At 46.4% G+C, this 20,491-nt stretch overlaps 1 protein-coding gene across 1 annotated transcript in view; it reads left to right on the forward strand.

The window, feature by feature from the left end:
• The window catches only part of LOC139392501 (protein O-mannosyl-transferase TMTC2-like), a 102,328-nt gene that overhangs the window by 37,520 nt on the left and 44,317 nt on the right, over window positions 1-20,491 (forward strand). The window contains exon 2 of the mRNA XM_071140501.1: window positions 7,070-7,676. Within this exon, the coding sequence (XP_070996602.1) occupies window positions 7,070-7,676 (607 nt within the window). The remainder of the gene's footprint in view (window positions 1-7,069; window positions 7,677-20,491) is intronic.

A 20,491-nucleotide genomic window follows, 5' to 3' on the forward strand; every position in this document is an offset into this window, starting at 1 on the left:
CCCCTACACACACACACACACAAAATTCCGCCCACCACGCACACTATCACCACCCTACCCTAGTCGAGTCCAGAGAGCTTTAATCAGATTATAGGTTGACCTCTGCCCTCTGGGCAACGTCCCTAAAACACTGAGGGTCTATAATCACTCTCTAATCCTGTTAGGATTGGTTTAACTCAGAGAGAGGTGATATGGCCCCTGCGACTTGAGTTTGGGCCAGTCCACCAAGGCAGAACCAAAGGAGAAATCCATCAGTTAACTCAAGATACTTCAAAGATCTATTGAATTAAAAGGGCTTTTGCCATTGAGGCCGAAGCATGCGTGTAGAGCTGAATGACATTTTAACTGTAGTGGATGGACAGACCTCTTTATTCAATGGATTGAAGAGGTGCATCTCTGCCATGTGTTTTATTGGAGACTGGATAGATGGTTGTTGTGGGGGTGTAGAATAGATAGATGGTTGTTGTGGGGGTGTATTGTTGTTGTGGGGGTGTAGAATAGATAGATGGTTGTTGTGGGGGTGTAGAATAGATAGATGGTTGTTGTGGGGGTGTAGAATAGATAGATGGTTGTTGTGGGGGTGTAGAATAGATAGATGGTTGTTGTGGGGGTGTAGAATAGATTGTTATTGTGGGGGTGTAAAATAGATGGTTGTTGTGGGGGTGTGGATAGATGGTTGTTGTGGGGGTGTAGATAATAGATAGAGATGGTTGTTGTGGGGGTGTAGAATAGATAGATGGTTGTTGTGGGGGTGTAGAATAGATTGTTGTTGTGGGGGTGTAAAATAGAGAGATGGTTGTTGTGGGGGTGTAGAATAGATTGTTGTTGTGGGGGTGTAAAATAGATTGTTGTTGTGGGGGTGTAAAATAGAGAGATGGTTGTTGTGGGGGTGTAGAATAGATTGTTGTTGTGGGGGTGTAAAATAGATAGATGGTTGTTGTGGGGGTGTAGAATAGATAGATGGTTCAGACAGGCTTTATCATCCATTCAGTAGGGAGGCTGCTCATTTTAATGTGTAAAGCCATAGCTGTTTATTGCCCAATCCCTATATACACCGAGTATACAAAACATGATGAACACCAGCTTTTTCAATGACATAGACTGACCAGGTGAATCCAGGTGAAAGCTATGATCCCTTATTGATGTCACTTGTTAAATCCACTTCAATCAGTGTAGATGATGTGGAGGAGACAGGTTACAGAAGGATTTTTAAGCCTGGAGACAATTGATTCATGGATTGTGAATGTGTGCCATTCAGAGGGTGAAATATATATATATATATAATATTTGTCTTTGAACGGGGTATGGTAGTAGGTGCCAGGCGCACCGGTTTGTGTCAAGAACTGCAACACGGCTGGGTTTTTCACGCTCAACAGTTTCTTGTGTGTATCAATAATGGTCCACCACCCAAAAGACATCTAGCCAACTTGACACAACTGTGGGAAGCATTGGAGTCAACATGGGCCAGCATCCCTGTGGAACGCTTTCAGCACCTTGTAGAGTCCATGCCCCCATGAATTGAGTCTGTTCTGAGGGCAAAACGGGGAGGGGTGCAACTCAATATTAGGAAGGTGTTCCTAATGTTTTGTCCACTCAGTGTACTCTCCCACTCAAGCACAAAGCCTGGGAAACAAATCACATAGGGATGATAATGGTGTGGAGGTAGATTTTTATCAGCTTTTACATATGGAAGCTTCACTCATTAATGTGGGAAGCTCTTTATTACTTTACCAATACACACACACACACACACACACACACACACACACACACACACACACACACACACACACACACACACACACACACACACACACACACACACACACACACACACACACACACACACACACACACACACACACACACACACACACACATGCACAAACACAGAGATGGGAGTTATTTCCCTTTGGCTCTGTGATTAGCATAGTGTGAATAGGCTGTCTGTCCACCTCAGCTCTATCTATGTGGTTAATTAGCTGGCCTTGTTTGCCATAAGGGGAGGGAAATCTAATAGAGTTGGACAGATGGCGGTATTCTAAAGCTTGATGTTGGGACTTTGTGGCCAGGCTGGAATTAATATATCAGACAGACAGACAGACAGACAGACAGACAGACAGACAGACAGACAGACAGACAGACAGACAGACAGACAGACAGACAGAGAGCATAAGAAGGATCCTATAGCTGTTCAGCAAATCAGCAATCTGTTCGCTAGTTCACCACTCAACCTGTGTTGATTTACAGTTTGGTCCAATCAGAGTGCCGCGTGTGAGTTTCACTAGCTAATCTGTTGCAGGTTTTTTTGCAAGCGAGATGCTGTGGCTACTGCCTCTGTGTCTACTGCCTCTGTGGCTACTGCCTCTGTGGCTACTGCCTCTGTGGCTACTGCCTCTGTGGCTACTACCTCTGCCTCTAATCCACGTAGACTCTGTGCCACAAAATGAGTGACAAAACATTACAAAACTTGGCCAGATAATTTTAAGTCCTCAGTCTCAAGTCAAAGTCGAGTCCCGAGTCTTGAAGCTCCAAGTCTAAGTCAAGCCTGAAGTTATTTTATTTTCTATCAAGTCGAGTCTCAAGTCATCAAATTTGTGCCTGGAGTCAGACTCGAGTCCAAGTCATGTGACTCTATACCACAACTCTGCTCTGTACACATTGGGATTCGTCAGTGGTCCATGTGCAGGACAATACACTCTGTAGACATTCAGGCTGGCCGGAGGACCAAATATTTACAGAAGGCTGGAGTGGAGTGTTTAGCAACGAGATATTGATGAATGTCCCCTGTTTGTTTTATGGGGACATAAAGAGGAACGTACACTAAAGGCTAATCCATTCCCAGATCTAAACACAGCAGGTGTGTCGGGGTCACTGGGGTTGATGCGTGTACTTGTGTGTTTGTGTGCATTTGTGAGCACACTTTCATATGTGTGCATGTGAGGGTAACCATATATGTGTGTGTGTATGTGTGGGTGTGTTTACTAACTAGATAGCAGAGTGTCTCCCCTCTCTCCAGTCTGGCTGGGTCAGCATGTTTACCTCGGTCTGGAGTCTTAACTTAATCACTACAGCCTTACACCTCGATCACACCGACAGCAGCATGACATTTTTGTACAGCAGAAGTACATTCATTTCCAATGGGACGCTGCGTTTTCCCTGCAGCATTGTGTTACAGAGGCAGTTGCAGTGCGTTCTGTGTTCTGTGTGGTGTATACTTCTGATTGATCAAATGTGTGCATCAAACTGCATGTGTAGACTTGACAGAAATAGTAGCAAAAGGTGAATGTTGACAGGCGTGGTGGACCTGATCCTAGATCAGCACTCCTACTCTGAGATGCTTTGTGAATGTGGGTCCTTGTCTAATACACACTGCTGGCTCAGTCCACATCACAGCAATCAACACTGACACTAAATCCGAGCCTCTCTCAGTCTCACCACAGCTTTCTCCTTCAGTTCAGCAATCAAAACTTCCTCTAATTCATTCATAAGACAAATAATACCAGATTTGCTGATGAGTGATGATGTTCATTAGTATGTTATGAATGGCTGGCTAAACTGGTGTGGATGTTTCATTAGTGTACTATAAATCAAATGTTAATTACTGTACTATACATCAAATGGTTCATTAGTATACTATAGATCAAATGGTTCATTTCTCCCTCACCACTTTGTGTCTGTGCTGACCTCAGAGCTCAGTGCAGCCTGTCGTCGCGTGAGGCAGAGAGGGAGAATGCCTCAGTTTCCCAGGATTGTTTTGTCAATGGGAAAAACAAGCGTCAGTTTCTCAGGCTCTGCACTGCTGAGAGACGGACGGGGCTGGGAGGGAGGAAGACGGAATACGGCCAATTCCTAAGTATTCCCTGCTCCACATCATCTTATCTCATCACTCAGTTTGTACAGGATTCATCTCGGACCATACTAGTGTATCTTTACTACCTGTCATTCCACAGGTTAATTCATATTAATACTGTATTTGTTCTACCCTATATTTTTGTGCCAACGTTACTGTGTGTGTGTGTTTGGGTCTTGCATTAAGTAGTACACTAACAAGCTCCAGTGTAGCCACCCTTTAACCTCCCCTGAGTCTTGGTCCGTCTACGTCTCAATCCTCACCGGAGATAAATCATTAAAATATTTAAATCAGACCCCCTACTTCCCCCACTTCCGCTCTTCTCTCCCCATTTCTGCTGGCTGTAAGGGTCTGGACAGGCGCTATAGGGATCCGTTGCAAATGAGACCCTATTCCCTACATAGTGCACTACTTTTGAACAGAGACCCTGGTCATTTGGGATGCTGCCTAGATATTGAAGGGGGAGAGTGACAGTAGTGCTGACTGGCTGTGCTGATGGCTTCATTGTCCCTGTCTCTGAAGTGGGATAGAGTGGTCTCCCGGAGCGACTGACTTAGAGAGGGCTCTTTTGTATTCTACTGTCGTACGTGAGGAAGGGGGGGGGACACTCTCTCTGCTCAATTTAAAATCCCCAAATATAAAAGGGGTGTTCTTTTAAAAAAATGTATCCTTTTTTTATTGAGTTAATTTTATGGAAGTGAGGATACAGGAGTGATGGGTTGTGGGTAAGTACAGAGGAGAGGAGGAGAGAAGGGGGTAGCCTAGATGGTGAATGGGTGTGATTAACAAAGGTACACAGAGTTCCAACCGTCTAAAACATGATGTGTGTGCAGCTGGAGGAGAGAGGGAGAGAAAGGGAGAAAATACAGACTAACCCACTGCCATGGGGATGAACTAACACATCAGAGCTCTCTCTCTCTCTCTCTCTCTGTCTCTCTCTCTCTCTCTACTGTTACGTCTCTCTGGATCTCTCGCTCTAGACATTTCACTCTCTCTCCCATCACTCTCCTTTCTCCACATCTTATCATGTCACTTTCCCTCATTCTCTCTCATCTCGCTTTCTCCTGCTGTCTTTCCTGACCCCTCTCTCTCTATTTCTCTCTATTTCTCTCTATTTCTCTCTCTCTCTCTCTCTCTCTCTCTCTCTCTCTCTCTCTCTCTCTCTCTCTCTCTCTCTCTCTCTCTCTCTCTCTCTCTCTCTCTCTCTCTCTCTCTCTCTCTTTCTCTCTCTCTCATTCTAATTCATCTAGTCCTTGTGCTGGCACCGAGTCGTAATCTCCTCACAAAGGAAGTCCTGAGCTGCGCCCGGTCCAATCTCTTTTACTCAAACACAATGTTTGACTGGCGCTTGAGAAAAACGGAGCCCCCCAAGTCAAACAAACCGTGAGACAGAGAGGGTCGCCACTGGATCAAAATGAACCCAACATAATAAGTACACACATAGCAACTATGGTGAACAAGTGGTGGCCCTCTCCTCCATCACACTAATAGTCAGGACTCTACATATTAGACTACTGCAGTAAAGTGTCTTCTTAGGTTTATAGTGTCCCATTTTTAACATACGTCTTATCTAATCCCCAAAAACTGACTGTTAGTTTGTGTGTACTGACAGTATACATTATGCCACATTTTTTATGCATTTAGCTTAGATGAAGCAATGTATACAAACACTTCTTTTACTCTCCAAATAAGACATGTATTTCACATCAGACACCACCACTATCTAAGGCTATCACTGATACAGCTAAAGGTTCCATGTGTGTCCCCAGAAGGCCAAATGGTTGTGATCTGTGGTAGATAGACTGTGTTGATTGAGCCTTCTACAGTATGGTCTGTGGTAGATAGACTGTGTTGATTGAGCTAGCTGCAGTATGATCTGTGGTAGATAGACTGTGTTGATTGAGCTAGCTGCAGTATGGTCTGTGGTAGATAGACTGTGTTGATTGAGCCTTCTACAGTATGGTCTGTGGTAGATAGACTGTGTTGATTGAGCCTTCTACAGTATGGTCTGTGGTCTGTGGTAGACTGTGTTGATTGAGCTAGCTACAGTATGGTCTGTGGTAGATAGACTGTGTTGATTGCCTTCTACAGTATGGTCTGTGGTAGATAGACTGTGTTGTTGTGTTGCCTTCTACAGTATGGTCTGTGGTAGATAGACTGTGTTGATTGAGCCTTCTACAGTATGGTCTGTGGTAGATAGACTGTGTTGATTGAGCTAGCTACAGTATGGTCTGTGGTATATAGACTGTGTTGATTGAGCTAGCTACAGTATGGTCTGTGGTAGATAGACTGTGTTGATTGAGCTAGCTACAGTATGGTCTGTGGTAGATAGACTGTGTTGATTGAGCCTTCTACAGTATGGTCTGTGGTAGATAGACTGTGTTGATTGAGCTAGCTGCAGTGTGGTCTGTGGTAGATAGACTGTGTTGATTGAGCTAGCTACAGTATGGTCTGTGGTAGATAGACTGTGTTGATTGAGCTAGCTGCAGTATGGTCTGTGGTAGATAGACTGTGTTGATTGAGCTAGCTACAGTATGGTCTGTGGTATATAGACTGTGTTGATTGAGCTAGCTGCAGTATGGTCTGTGGTAGATAGACTGTGTTGATTGAGCTAGCTACAGTATGGTCTGTGGTAGATAGACTGTGTTGATTGAGCTAGCTGCAGTATGGTCTGTGGTAGATAGACTGTGTTGATTGAGCTAGCTACAGTATGGTCTGTGGTATATAGACTGTGTTGATTGAGCTAGCTGCAGTATGGTCTGTGGTAGATAGACTGTGTTGATTGAGCTAGCTGCAGTATATGGTTCATGTCCTGCATTTCACAAGTCTTTGACTGACTCTTCCAGGAAGTTGTTGTGTTAGTGGTTAGAGGAGTAATTTATCATGCAGAGTTCGATGTCTCTGGGGTGAATCATCTCGTTTGTCACAGTCTGTTAGTGTACATGTGTTCCCCTTAATTATGTGTTAATTGTGAGATAGTGGAGAGGCCTCAGGGACCAATAATCACCTGACAAAGTGTGTGTGTGTGTTCACACCATGCTCCATCCATCACAGTTATTATCACATCAAGGTTCATCTGTGCCATTCTCTCGGTCGCTACATCAATGACTACCACTTTATCTCTCTCTCTGACTGAAAACCCCTGTTCATCTAAATGGTATCCAAACTGACACTGATCCTCCTCTTTCTCTCTCTTTCTCTCTCTCTCTCCGACAGCCGTGCGATCAAGACCAACCAGGACCTTCTCCCCGAGACCCCGTGGACCAACGTCCTGTATGATGACTTCTGGGGCACCCTGCTCACCCACAGCGGCAGCCACAAGTCTTTCCGACCCCTCTGCACCCTCTCTTTCCGCCTCAACCACGCCCTGGGCGGCCTGCGCCCCTGGGGCTACCACCTGGTCAACATGGGCCTCCACGGGGCTGTCACAGGCCTTTTCACTGCCCTCTGTCGCCCCCTCCTGGGGGGAGGTCCGTGGAGTCTTCTGGTGGGGCTCCTCTTCGCCTCCCACCCGGTGCATACGGAAGCCGTGGCGGGGGTGGTGGGGAGGGCCGACGTCGGTGCGGCACTGCTGTTCCTCTTGTCTCTTCTCTGTTACACAAGGCACTGCGGGCTCCGCTCAGCCTACACGGCCTCTTCTAGGGACTGTGGTAGACTCCGAGCCTGGACGTGGATGTGGCTGCTGGGGAGCCTGGTCTGCGCAGCGTCCAGCATGCTGTGGAAGGAGCAGGGAGTCACGGTGCTGGCCGTATCAGCGGCTTACGACCTCTTTGTGTTCCAGCGGCTCCGGTTCCGCCAGGCGGTGGTCGTGCTCCTGGGGAAGGTAAACAACATTGCCCTCTGTTTACAAAGTGCCACTCCTCTTTGTGTCTCTGCGTGTATCCAATTTCCTCTTCCCCCTACGGAGGGGAAACCTCAGCCGACCACAAATGGTTCCTGTGTGTGTATACAATTCAGATTGTTTATGGGGAAGTCGTGTGTGTGTGTGTGTGTTTGTTTTTCATTAAGAGTGTAATTTGAAAGCATTTATCCTACCACTACCATGCGCACAGCTGAGGAATGAAAAATAAGTGTGTTTTTTCTTCCTCTAAATGGAAATCAAATATATACAGAGGAGGAAATGAGGGACAGAATCCAACAGTTTTGTCAGTTTCCACCGAGTCCTCATCACTGAGGTAAACAGTTACACTGAAACATGCGTCTGGTTCAGAATCTTTCCCCGATGACGTCTGTCTGTGTAAGCTTGTGTGTGTGTGTGTGTGTGTGTGTGCTCCTGTGAGCTTTCTACGTGTGTGTGTGTGTGTGTGTGTGTGTGTGTGTGTGTGTGTGTGTGTGTGTGTGTGTGTGCTCCTGTGAGCTTTCTACGTGTGTGTGTGTGTGTGTGTGTGTGTGTGTGTGTGTGTGTGTGTGTGTGTGTGTGTGTGTGTGTGTGTGTGTGTGTGTGTGTGTGTGTGTGTGTGTGTGTGTGCGTGTTCCTGTGAGTTTTCTTTTTCTTTTTTTTTTTTTTTTTTTGAATTTTACCCCTTTTTCTCCCCAATTTCATGGTATCCAATTGTTGTAGTAGCTACTATCTTGTCTCATCGCTACAACTCCCGTACGGGCTCGGGAGAGACGAAGGTTGAAAGTCATGCGTTCTCCGATACACATTCAACCAAGCCGCTGCTTCTTTAACACAGCGCACCTCCAACCCGGAAGCCAGCCGCACCAATGTGTCGGAGGAAACACCGTGCACCTGGCCACCTTGGCTAGCGTACACTGCGCCCGGCCCGCCACAGGAGTCGCTGGTGCGCGATGAGACAAGGACACCCCTACCGACCAAGCTCTCCCTAACCCGGGCGACGCTAGGCCAATTGTGCGTCGCCCCACGGACCTCCCGGTCGCGGCCGGTTACGACAGAGCCTGGGCGCGCACCCAGGACTCTGATGGCACAGCTGGCGCTGCGTACAGCGCCCTTAACCACTGCGCCATCCTGTGAGTTTTCTATGTGTGTGTGTGTGTGTGTGTGTGTCATGCAGTAGGGTTATTTTGAGGTGACAAAAGAAAGGTATGCTCTCACACTGCAGAGACAATGATACACTTCCTTCTCCGCTACAAAGTCTGCATAGTCAGTTTCAGGTACAGCGTCCATCCAATTAGACACATAGGGCATAGAAAGGTAATATATATGTTCTTAGTAGTACAAGTGGAGTTCTTTACCCTGAACAGAGAAACACACTCACACACAGACAGATACACAGATACACACACACATGCTCAGACAGGGAGTTACCATCCTGTAGGCTATCTTCCACGGCACGCATACACACACACACACATATATATACAGAGACACACACACACACACACACACACACACACACACACACACACATATATATACAGAGACACACACACACAGACAGATACACAGACACACACACTCACGTATAGTCACACACACACACACACACACACACACACACACACACACACACACACACACACACACACACACACACACACACACACACACACACACACACACAGAGACACACACACACACAGACAGATACACAGACACACACACTCACACAGAGACACATAAACAGACATACAGATACACAGACAGACACACATACACACACTGCCTATTCTCTGTGAGAAAACACCCATCTAGAGCTTCTACATACAGGATGAGGACAGGCAGGGTGCATGAAAGACACAGTGACATACTGTATCTCACACAGGCACTCCTGCTCTCAGATCTATATAGCAGCCCTTGTAAAAACATCATGATAGGAGAATCGAGATTCTCCTTGAGGTTTTACTGGGCAAGGACAGTCTGGTCCGTGTGTGTGTGTGTGTGTGTGTGTGTGTGTGTGTGTGTGTGTGTGTGTGTGTGTGTGTGTGTGTGTGTGTGAGCGAGAGAGAGTGTTACCTTGTAACTCTGTAAGTGTGCTTACACACCCTGTGCTCTGATGCAGCTTTGCTGTAGTCCTTTTTGGCAGCTTGCTATCCTAAAGCTGTTATTAGGGGATTTTAGTGAGAGGCCCAGAGGATCAGAGTGAGGGAGGGAGGCAGCGTGAAGTCTCTCTGCTCAGCAGGAATGATCTGGTTGTGTATTCACAGCCAGTGGACCCTAGCAGAGAAACAGATGTACTTTAGCATCTGTCCTCAATTAAGACTGATACGATGGCATCTATCTACAACCCTTAAGGTTTTAGAGGAGACACACACACAGACACACACATACATATATACACATACATATATACACACACTCACACACATACACTCACACACAGTACCCTCCTCCCCCTCTGGCCACATTCCCTGTTAATCTATTCAATAGTGCAGCAGGTATTTTCAACAGACAGTACCCTCCTCCCCTTACCCTTATACACAATGGACCTGGCCAGTCTCCCAGATCCAGCTGACAGATCCTGGTGCCAACCCCGCGCCTCCTATTTCGCCTCCTGCCAGCACATCTGGCACATTTATCACCCTCGCCTCCTTGCCGTGCCCTCCTCTTCCTCCTCTCCCTCTCACCCCAGTCCTCCTCTCCCATGGCACCCCAGTCCTCCTTTACCATGGCACCCCAGTCCTCCTCTCCCATGGCACCCCAGTCCTCCTCTACCATGGCACCCCAGTCCTCCTCTCCCATGGCACCCCAGTCCTCCTCTACCATGGCACCCCAGTCCTCCTCTACCATGGCACCCCTGTCCTCCTCTACCATGGCACCCCAGTCCTCCTCTCCCATGGCACCCCAGTCCTCCTCTCCCATGGCACCCCAGTCCTCCTCTCCCATGGCACCCCAGGCCTCCTCTCCCATGGCACCCCAGTCCTCCTCTCCCATGGCCCCCCAGTCCTCCTCTCCCATGGCACCCCAGGCCTCCTCTCCCATGGCACCCCAGGCCTCCTCTCCCATGGCACCCCAGTCCTCCTCTCCCATGGCACCCCTGTCCTCCTCTCCCATGGCACCCCAGTCTTCCTCTCCCATGGCACCCCAGTCCTCCTCTCCCATGGCCCCCCAGCCCGCCTCCTAATCTCTCAGATGTCGGGGCTGCGACCACGAGGCTATTGCTTGCCGATTACGACCCCAGACACCTCAAAAACAAATGTGTGGGAACACAGAGAGAGAGAGGGAGAGAGAGAGAGAGGTATAGGAAGGAAACTATGCTCTCACTTCCCCTCTTTTATCTGTGTCTCTCCACTCATTCTCACCCGCTGTGCCAGGAGAGCCCCTCACCTCTCTTTGTCTGCCCAGTCAGTGAGGTTTTACTGTGATGGCAGAATAACAATAATTCACTTCTGTTATTGCATCATATTGGGCAGAGACACTGCATTCCAATTCTATGTTAGCATTTGCTTAGCTATTTCTAAAGATTTCCTGACTATTTTAACTGATTGTGTTATTTACTCTGCAGTGAGATGAAAGGGAGGGGGAGGTAAAACCCACCCTTTCTTATTACCTGACTTAGTCGTGACTCTCAGGAGTGAGGGTTGTGAACGATTTTGCCGGTGCTCCATTTCTCATCCTATTAGTTCTGTAATCAGACTGAAATGAAAGAGGTAGAGGGGCCTTGGGGATAGAGAGAGAGAGAGAGAGAGAGACGGAGAGAGAGACAGGGAGAGAGACAGGGAGAGAGAGGGAGAGAGAGAGGGAGAGAGAGGGAGAGAGAGACGGGAGAGAGAGACGGGGAGAGAGAGGGAGAGAGACAGGGAGAGAGGGAGAGAGAGAGGGAGAGAGAGAGGGAGAGAGAGGGAGAGAGAGAGGGGAGAGAGAGGGAGAGAGAGTGACAGAGGGAGAGACAGACAGAGAGAGAGAGAAACACAGAGAGAGTGCGAGAGAGAGACAGAGAGAGAGAGAGAGAGACTGAGAGAGACTGGGAGAGGGAGAGAGAGACTGAGAGAGACTGGGAGAGAGAGGGAGAGAGAGACAGAGGAGAGAGAGAGAGACAGGGAGAGAGAGGGAGAGAGAGAGACAGAGGGAGAGACAGACAGAGAGAGAGAGAGAGAGAGAGACACAGAGAGAGGGCGAGAGAGAGACACAGAGAGAGGGCGAGAGAGAGACAGAGAGAGAGACAGAGAGAGAGAGAGAGAGAGACAGAGAGAGAGACAGAGACACAGAGCGAGGGAGAGAGACACAGAGAGAGGATGAGAGAGACAGAGAGACAGACAGACAGAGAGTGCGAGAGAGAAAGAGAGAGAGAGAGACAGAGACAGAGACAGAGACAGAGAGGGCGACAGACAGAGAGTGAGAGACAGAGACACACAGAGAGTGAGAGAGAGACATAGACACAGAGAGAGGGCGAGAGAGAGACACAGAGAGGGGGCGAGAAAGAGACAGACAGAGAGTGAGAGACAGAGACAGACAGAGAGAGAGAGCGAGACTGAGAGAGAGAGAGAGAGAGAGAGAGAGAGAGAGAGAGAGAGAGAGAGAGCGACAGAGAGAGAGAGAGACTGAGAGACAGAGAGAGAGAGAGACTGAGACACAGAGTGAGGGCGATAGAGACACAGAGAGAGGGCGAGAGAGAGACACAGAGAGAGGGCGAGAGAGAGACAGGGAGAGAGACAGACAGAGAGAGAGATACAGAGACTGAGAGAGAGAGAGGGCGAGAGAGAGACAGAGAGAGAGACAGACAGAGAGTGAAAGAGAGAGAGAGAGAGAGAGAGAGAGAGACAGAGAGACAGACAGACAGAGAGTGCGAGAGAGAGAGAGAGAGAGAGAGAGACAGAGAGACAGAGAGACAGAGAGACAGAGACAGAGACAGAGAGTGCGACAGACAGAGAGTGAGAGACAGAGACACACAGAGAGTGAGAGAGAGACATAGACACAGAGAGAGGGCGAGAGAGAGACACAGAGAGAGAGAGAGAGAGAGAGAGAGAGACACAGAGAGAGACACAGAGAGAGACACAGAGAGAGACAGACACAGAGTGAGACAGACACAGAGAGAGACAGAGAGAGAGACAGAGAGTGAGAGACAGAGACAGAGAGTGACAGAGAGTGACAGAGAGAGAGAGAGAGAGAGAGAGAGAGAGAGAGAGACAGAGAGAGCGACAGAGAGAGAGAGAGAGAGAGAGAGAGAGACAGACACAGAGAGAGACAGAGAGTGAGAGACAGAGACAGAGAGTGACAGAGAGAGAGAGAGAGAGACAGAGAGAGCGACAGAGAGAGAGAGAGACACACACACACGCAGGCACACATGTCCAGGAAACAACAGTCTGTGGAGCAGAGTTTGGAGTGTGTTTTCCAGTCAAAGTGGCAGAGCCATATAGCTTCTGTATTACCTCCTTCTTTTTCCCGTTCTGTTCCACCTGTCAAAAACAAACAATCAGCAGAGAATGATGGATAAGCACAGGAAGCAAATCAAAATAAAAGTGTGTGAAATGAAGGAGTGAAAGAATGACTGGTGGACAGGTGATTCAGTCATCAATAAGAGTGTCAACTGCTTCCGAGCCCTTTAACAAAGCTTCAGAGGGGCTATCTTTTGGTTGTGCTTAAGCCTAGGGCTTAGTTCTTTCTGACCACGTCACCTGACCAGGAAAACTCTTGTCCCTAGTCATAGCCTGTAGTTATATCCTATAATCCTGTAACTAGGGTCCCTATAATACTACAACTAGGGTCTCTATAATACTGTAACTAGGGTCCCTATACTACTGTAACTAGGGTCTCTATAATACTGTAACTAGGGTCTCTATAATACTGTAACTAGGGTCCCTACAATGCTGTAACTAGGGTCTCTATACTACTGTAACTAGGGTCTCTATAATACTGTAACTAGGGTCTCTATAATACTGTAACTAGGGTCTCTATACTACTGTAACTAGGGTCTCTATAATACTGTAACTAGGGTCTCTATAGTACTGTAACTAGGGTCTCTATAGTACTGTAACTAGGGTCTCTTTAATACTGTAACTAGGGTCTCTATAATACTGTAACTAGGGTCTCTACTATAATACTGTAACTAGGGTCTCTATAGTACTGTAACTAGGGTCTCTATAATACTGTAACTAGGGTCTCTATAATACTGTAACTAGGGTCTCTATAATACTGTAACTAGGGTCTCTATAATACTGTAACTAGGGTCTCTATAGTACTGTAACTTAGGGTCTCTATACTACTGTAACTAGGGTCTCTATAGTACTGTAACTAGGGTCTCTATAATACTGTAACTAGGGTCTCTATAATACTGTAACTAGGGTCTCTATAATACTGTAACTAGGTTCCCTATAATACTGTAACTAGGTTCCCTATAATACTGTAACTAAAGGTCCCTATACTACTGTAACTAGGGTCTCTATAGTACTGTACCTAGGGTCTCTATAATACTGTAACTAGGGTCTCTATAATACTGTAACTAGGGTCTCTATAATACTGTAACTAGGGTCTCTATAGTACTGTAACTAGGGTCTCTATACTACTGTAACTAGGTTCCCTATAATACTGTAATTAGGGTCCAGAGTTTTTATCATTTCCTCGTTAGGTCATGTGGTCAGGAGAAACTCTGGACCCTACTTAAGAGGATGCACGGGGCGAAGGACGCTGCATATGATTGGATGTTCCCTTTCTTGGCATGTAATTAAAGTGTGACAGAAACAGTAGATTCCCTCGTTTGTCTCAATGAGGCCCGGGGCTGCAGATTAGCACGTTGATGACCGCTTGATGAATGCCGTGGCAATTATCCTCCACAGAGGCGTTCAGCTGTGAAATGATGCCTGCGGTGGTAATTCCCTCTCACTCACTCCTCTTTTTTGATCTGTGTATGTGTTTGTTTGTGCCAGAGCTGAGGAGTCTCACACGTTCTGTATTTAGTGGCATGTCTACAGAAGTGGGGAAGGCTACTTGTTTCTACAACTACAATAATGTGCATGAAAGAGCAGTGTGTCATCAGTTAATGTAATGTAACAATCTATCTGCTGGCTAGTAGGTCTAACAATCTATCTGCTGGCTAGTAGGTCTAACAATCTATCTGCTGGCTAGTAGGTCTAACAATCTATCTGCTGGCTAGTAGGTCTAACAATCTATTTGCTGGCTAGTAGGTCTAACAATCTACTAATCTATCTGCTGGCTAGTAGGTCTAACAATCTATCTGCTGGCTAGTAGGTCTAACAATCTATCTGCTGGCTAGTAGGTCTAACAATCTATCTGCTGGCTAGTAGGTCTATCTATCTGCTGGCTAGTAGGTCTAACAATCTATCTGCTGGCTAGTCTGCTAGTAGGGCTGGCTAGTAGGTCTAACAATCTATCTGCTGGCTAGTAGGTCTAACAATCTATCTGCTGGCTAGTAGGTCTAACAATCTATCTGCTGGCTAGTAGGTCTAACAATCTATCTGCTGGCTAGTAGGTCTAACAAATCATATCAAGTAAAGTGATGGATAATGTTTGGCTTCCCTTTAGTTGCCTGACAACACTGGTTCAGCCTCTCTATTTCTCTATAGACAGCAATCCCAGAGAGAAGCAGGGTGGTCCAGAGGTCCCTCCATCCCAGTGGGGGATGTGAACCTATGACCTTTCCCATTATGTGTCCCCGTGCTAGTGCCACTTCAGCCTTTATAGTGAGTGGTATTCAGTAATAAGGTCCCTTCATCAAAGTCAGCCACTGAAGGCCGGACCCTAGTCCTGTCTGATTAACTGGGGGAATGTACCTAGTCAGGACCAAAGGCCCAACGTGTTAAGAGAAGTGTAAATGGCCTGGATGTCCCTGGTTGATGACATCAGAGTTCCATCAAAAGCATTGGCCCATGGACTGCATCAACACAGAGGCGATACTCCGGGTGAAGTTTCCCCTCGGTACAGATCTAGGATCAGCTTTCTCCCCCAATCCTTACCTTAAAGTGATGCTACAAAAGTTTTGTATCATTTCTGCCAGTAGCTTTGAAAGTAAGTCCCATAAAAATTGTACACAGTTGTGTAGAACGTCATCCATCCCATATGATATGTTACGAATTACAATTCGTACAATATGTTATGAGTTTGTAAGTGCTTAAGATCCCGTTCAAATCAAATCAAACTTTATTTGTCACATGCACCGAATACAACAAGTGTAGACCTTACCGTGAAATGCTTACTTACAAGCCCTTAACCAACAGTGGAGTTCAAGAAGAGTTAAGAAAATATTTACCAAATAAACTAAGGTAAAAAATAATAAAAAGTAACACAATAACATAACAATAACAAGGCTATATACAGGGGGTACCGGTACCGAGTCAGTGTGCGGGGGTACAGGTTAGAGGTAATTTGTACATGTAGGTAGGGGTGAAGTGACTATGCATTGATAATAAACAGCAGTGAGTAGCAGCAGTGTAGAAAACAAATGGAGGGTTGGGAGGGTCGATGTAATAGTCCGGTGGCCATTTGATGAATTGTTCAGCAGTCTTATGGCTTGGGGGTAGAAGCTGTTAAGGAGCCTTTTGGTCCTAGACTTGGTACTCCGGTACCACTTGCCGTGTGGTAGCAGAGAAAACAGTCTATGTCTTGGGTGACTGTAGTCTCTGACAATTTTATGGGCTTTCCTCTGATACAGCCTATTATATAGGTCCTGGATGGCAGGAAGTTTGGCCCCAGTGATGCACTGGGCAGTACGCACTACCCTCTGTAGCGCCTTACGGTCAAATGCCGAGCAGTTGCCATACCAGGCGGTGATGCAACCGATCAGGATGATCTCGATGGTGCAGCTGTAGAACATTTTGAGGATCTGGGGACCCATGCCAAATCTTTTCAATCTCCTGAGGGGGAAAAGGTTTTGTCGTGCCCTCTTTATGACTGTCTTTACGCAGTCGTGGGTGAACAGGTAGTACAGGAGGGGCCCCAGTGTTGAGGATGAGGGTGGCAGACGGGTTGTTGCCTACCCTTACCACCTGGGGGCGGCCCGTCAGGAAGTCCAGGATCCAGTTGCAGCAGGAGGTGTTTAGTCCCAGGGTCCATAGCTTAGTGATGAGCTTTGTGGGTACTATGGTGTTGAACGCTGAGCTGTAGTCAATGAACAGCATTCTCACATAGGTATTCCTTTTGTCCAGGTGGGAAAGGGCAGTGTGGAGTGCGATTGAGATTGAGATTGAGTCCAGACTTGTGGAGGTCTTGGCTAATTTCTTTTGATTTTCCCATGATGTCAAGCAAAGAGGTGGTGCCTCAGAAAAAAAAATGTAAACCTCCACAAGTCTGGTTCATCCTTGGGAGTAATTTCCAAATCCCTGAAGGTACCACATTCATCTGTATAAACAATAGTATGCAAGTATAAACACCATGGGACCACGCAGCTGTCATACTGCTCAGGAAGGAGACGCATTCTGTCTCCTAGAGATGAACGTACTTTGGTGAGAAAAGTGCAAATCAATCCCAGAACAACCGCAAAGGACCTTGTGAAGATGCTGGAGGAAACTGGTACAAAAGTATCTATATCCACAGTAAAACGAGTCCTAAAAAAGCCAGACTACGGTTTGCAACTGCACATGGGGACAACGATCTGACTTTTTGTAGAAATGTCCTCTGGTCTGATGAAACAAAAATAGAACTGTTTGGCCATAATGACCATCGTTATGTTTGGAGGAAAAGTGGGCTTCTTGCAAGCCGAATACACCATCCCAACCGTGAAGCACGGGGGTGGCAGCATCATGTTTTGGGGGTGCTTTGCTGCAGGAGGGACTGGTGCACTTCACAAAATAGATGGCATCATGAGGTGGAAAATTATGTGGATATATTGAAGCAACATCTCAAGACATCTCAAGTTAAAGCTTGGTCGCAAATGGGTTTTCCAAATGGACAATGACCCCAAGCATACTTCCAAAGTTGTGGCAAAATGGCTTAAGGACAACAGAGTCAAGGTATTGGAGTGGCCATCACAAAGCCCTGACCTCAATTCTATAAAATATTTGTGGGCAGAACTGAAAAAGCGTGTGCGAGTAAGGAGGTCTACAAATCTGACTCAGTTCCACCAGCTCTGTCAGGGGGAATGGGCCAAAATTCACCCAACTTACTGTGGGAAGCTTGTGGAAGGCTATCTGAAACGTTTGACGCAAGTTAAACAATTTAAAGGCAATGCTACCAAACACTAATTGAGTGTATGTAACGTCTGACCCACTGGGAATGTGATGAAAGAAATAAAGGCTGAAATAAATCATTCTCTCTACTATTATTCTGACATTTCACATTCTTAAAATAAAGTGGTGATCCTAACTGACCTAAGACAAGGTCTTTTTACAAGGATTTAGGAATTGTGAAAAACTGAGTTTAAATGTAGTTGGCTAAGGTGTATGTAAACTTCCGACTTCAACTGTATGTACGGTCACTGTGGGGACAACGTCGTCGATGCACTTATTGATGAAGCCGATGACTGAGGTGGTATACTCCTCAATGCCATTGGATGAATCTGTGAACATATTCCAGTCAGTGCTAGCAAAACAATCCTGTAGCGTCATCTGACCACTTTCATATTGAGCGAGTCACTGGTACTTCCTGTTTTAGATTTTGCTTGTAAGCTTGGAGTAAAGGTGGTCTAGATTTTTTTTCCTCCTCTGGTTGCACATGTGACATGCTGGTAAAAATATGATAAAACTGATTTTAAGTTTCCCTGCATTAAAGTCCCCGGCCACTAGGAGCTCCGCTTCTGGGTGAGCATTTTCTAGTTTGCTTATAGAGTTGGCCTTATATAGTTGGTTGAGTGCGGTCTTAGTGCCAGCATCGGTCTGTGGTGGTAAATAGACGGCTACGAATAATATAGATGAGAACTCTCTTAGTGTGGTCTACAGCTTATCATATGGTACTCTACCTCAGACAAGTAATACCTCAAGACTTCTTTAATATTAGACATTGCGCACCAGCTGTTATTGACAAAAAGACACACACTCCCACCACTCGTCTTACCAGACGTATATTATGTATATACTCATTTAAAATCCCTCCAGCTCTATTTTATCCGTGTCATCGTTCAGCCACGTCTCAGTGAAACATAAGATATTACAGTTCTTAATGTCCTGTTGGTAGGATAATCTTAATCATAGGTCATACATTTTATTTTCCAATGATTGCATGTTAGCAAGTAGAATTGATGGCAGTGGGAGTTTACTTGCTCGCCAACAGATTCTCAAAAGGCAGCCCGATCTGCGTCCTTTTTTCCTCCGTATTTTCTTCACGCAAATGGCGGGGATCTGGGCCTGTTCCCGGGAGAGTAATCCCAGTTCTGATGTCCAGAAGTTATTTTCGGGAATAAGAGACGGAAGCAGCAACATTACGTACAAAATACGTTTGAAAAAATAAGTTACAAACAGCGCAATTAAAAAAAAAAAAAAGCACAATTAGTTGCAGGCATGTAAAACGTCAGCCATCCTCTTCAGGGCCATCTTAACAGTCTCTGAGTAGTGGGGAAACGAGGGACAACTTCATCCTACACCCAGATATAGTGGCAGCGCTGCGATGTCAAGCATTGTAAGGATCAGGCTAGGGATAGGAGTGCAACAGTGGCCTGGCTATCATACCCAATGTTACTGTTTTAACTCTAACTAAAAGAGTATGGTCCAAGAAGGCCCAACCAAGGCCCATATACCAGGAGGATTTATGAGGAGGATGAGGAGTGTAAACGGGACATGACTTTATAGAGGAAGTCCATAGGCTCTTTCCCCCTGCTGCTTTCTGTCAGTCCACAGGCAGCTTTATGGGAGTCAACTAATGTCAACCTAATCCCGCTGTGTCTTCAAACACGTCTTGAACAGCGCCAACAGACACTAATAACAGTACGATGGGTATTAGAGGACCACACGCAGCAGAGGACAATGTTTGAACATGGCTAATGATGAATGACAAACACAATGAGGAGATAAGAATGGGCTGGTCACCATGTCGTTTTAAAAGAGAGACAGGGAGAGGGGGGGACAGAGGGAGAGGGAGAGAGAGAGACAGGGAGAGAGAGGGACAGAGGGACAGAGGGAGAGGGAGAGAGAGAGACACGGAGAGAGAGAGGGACAGAGGGAGAGGGAGACAGAGAGAGAGAGAGACAGGGAGAGAGAGGGAGGGAGAGGGAGGGAGAGCGAGAAAGGGAGAGGGAGGGACAGTGTCCATGCGGATGGAAAGCAGAGAGGTCTTATGTAGTGAAGAGAGCAGTAATAATCCACAGTGTGTGAGATCTGTGGAGAGCGCAGGGTTTAGTTGAAAGCCTTTGCCCGAGTGGGACTGCAGCTTTGACATGCTGCAGGGGATTATTCTGGCTCTTTTAACCAGCCACAGATCTTATGAGCTCCAATGAGAGAGCTGCTCTGACGCTGGAAATAAAGTAACTCTAACTCAAACAGATAAATCATCAATGATCCTAGCATTGCCCAGGGTGACTTCGACTGTACCTCTAGAATCCAATCACATCAAATCAATCCACATAAAATTAAGTAAAATGTTATTTGTAAAGTTATTTTTGCAAAGTCATTTTTCACAGAATAGCCAGATGAGTTGTGAAATAGAATGATACACAGAGAAAGGTTGAAGTTCGTAATAGAAAAAAGTGCAGAAAAGTAAGCAGGTGAGTTTATCTTCATAGTGCTTTAGAGGAATTTGGTGGAGTTTCAGACTCTCACTCAGAATTTAAGGAAAATTGAGAGACAATTTTGTCTCAATTTACCCTGATTGTGGAATCGCCATCAACGTCGACAGACCGCGGCTTTGGCCTTTTGAGT

Source organism: Oncorhynchus clarkii, chromosome 33 (genome assembly GCF_045791955.1).
Source record: "Oncorhynchus clarkii lewisi isolate Uvic-CL-2024 chromosome 33, UVic_Ocla_1.0, whole genome shotgun sequence".
In the NCBI taxonomy this organism is placed as follows: domain Eukaryota; kingdom Metazoa; phylum Chordata; class Actinopteri; order Salmoniformes; family Salmonidae; genus Oncorhynchus; species Oncorhynchus clarkii.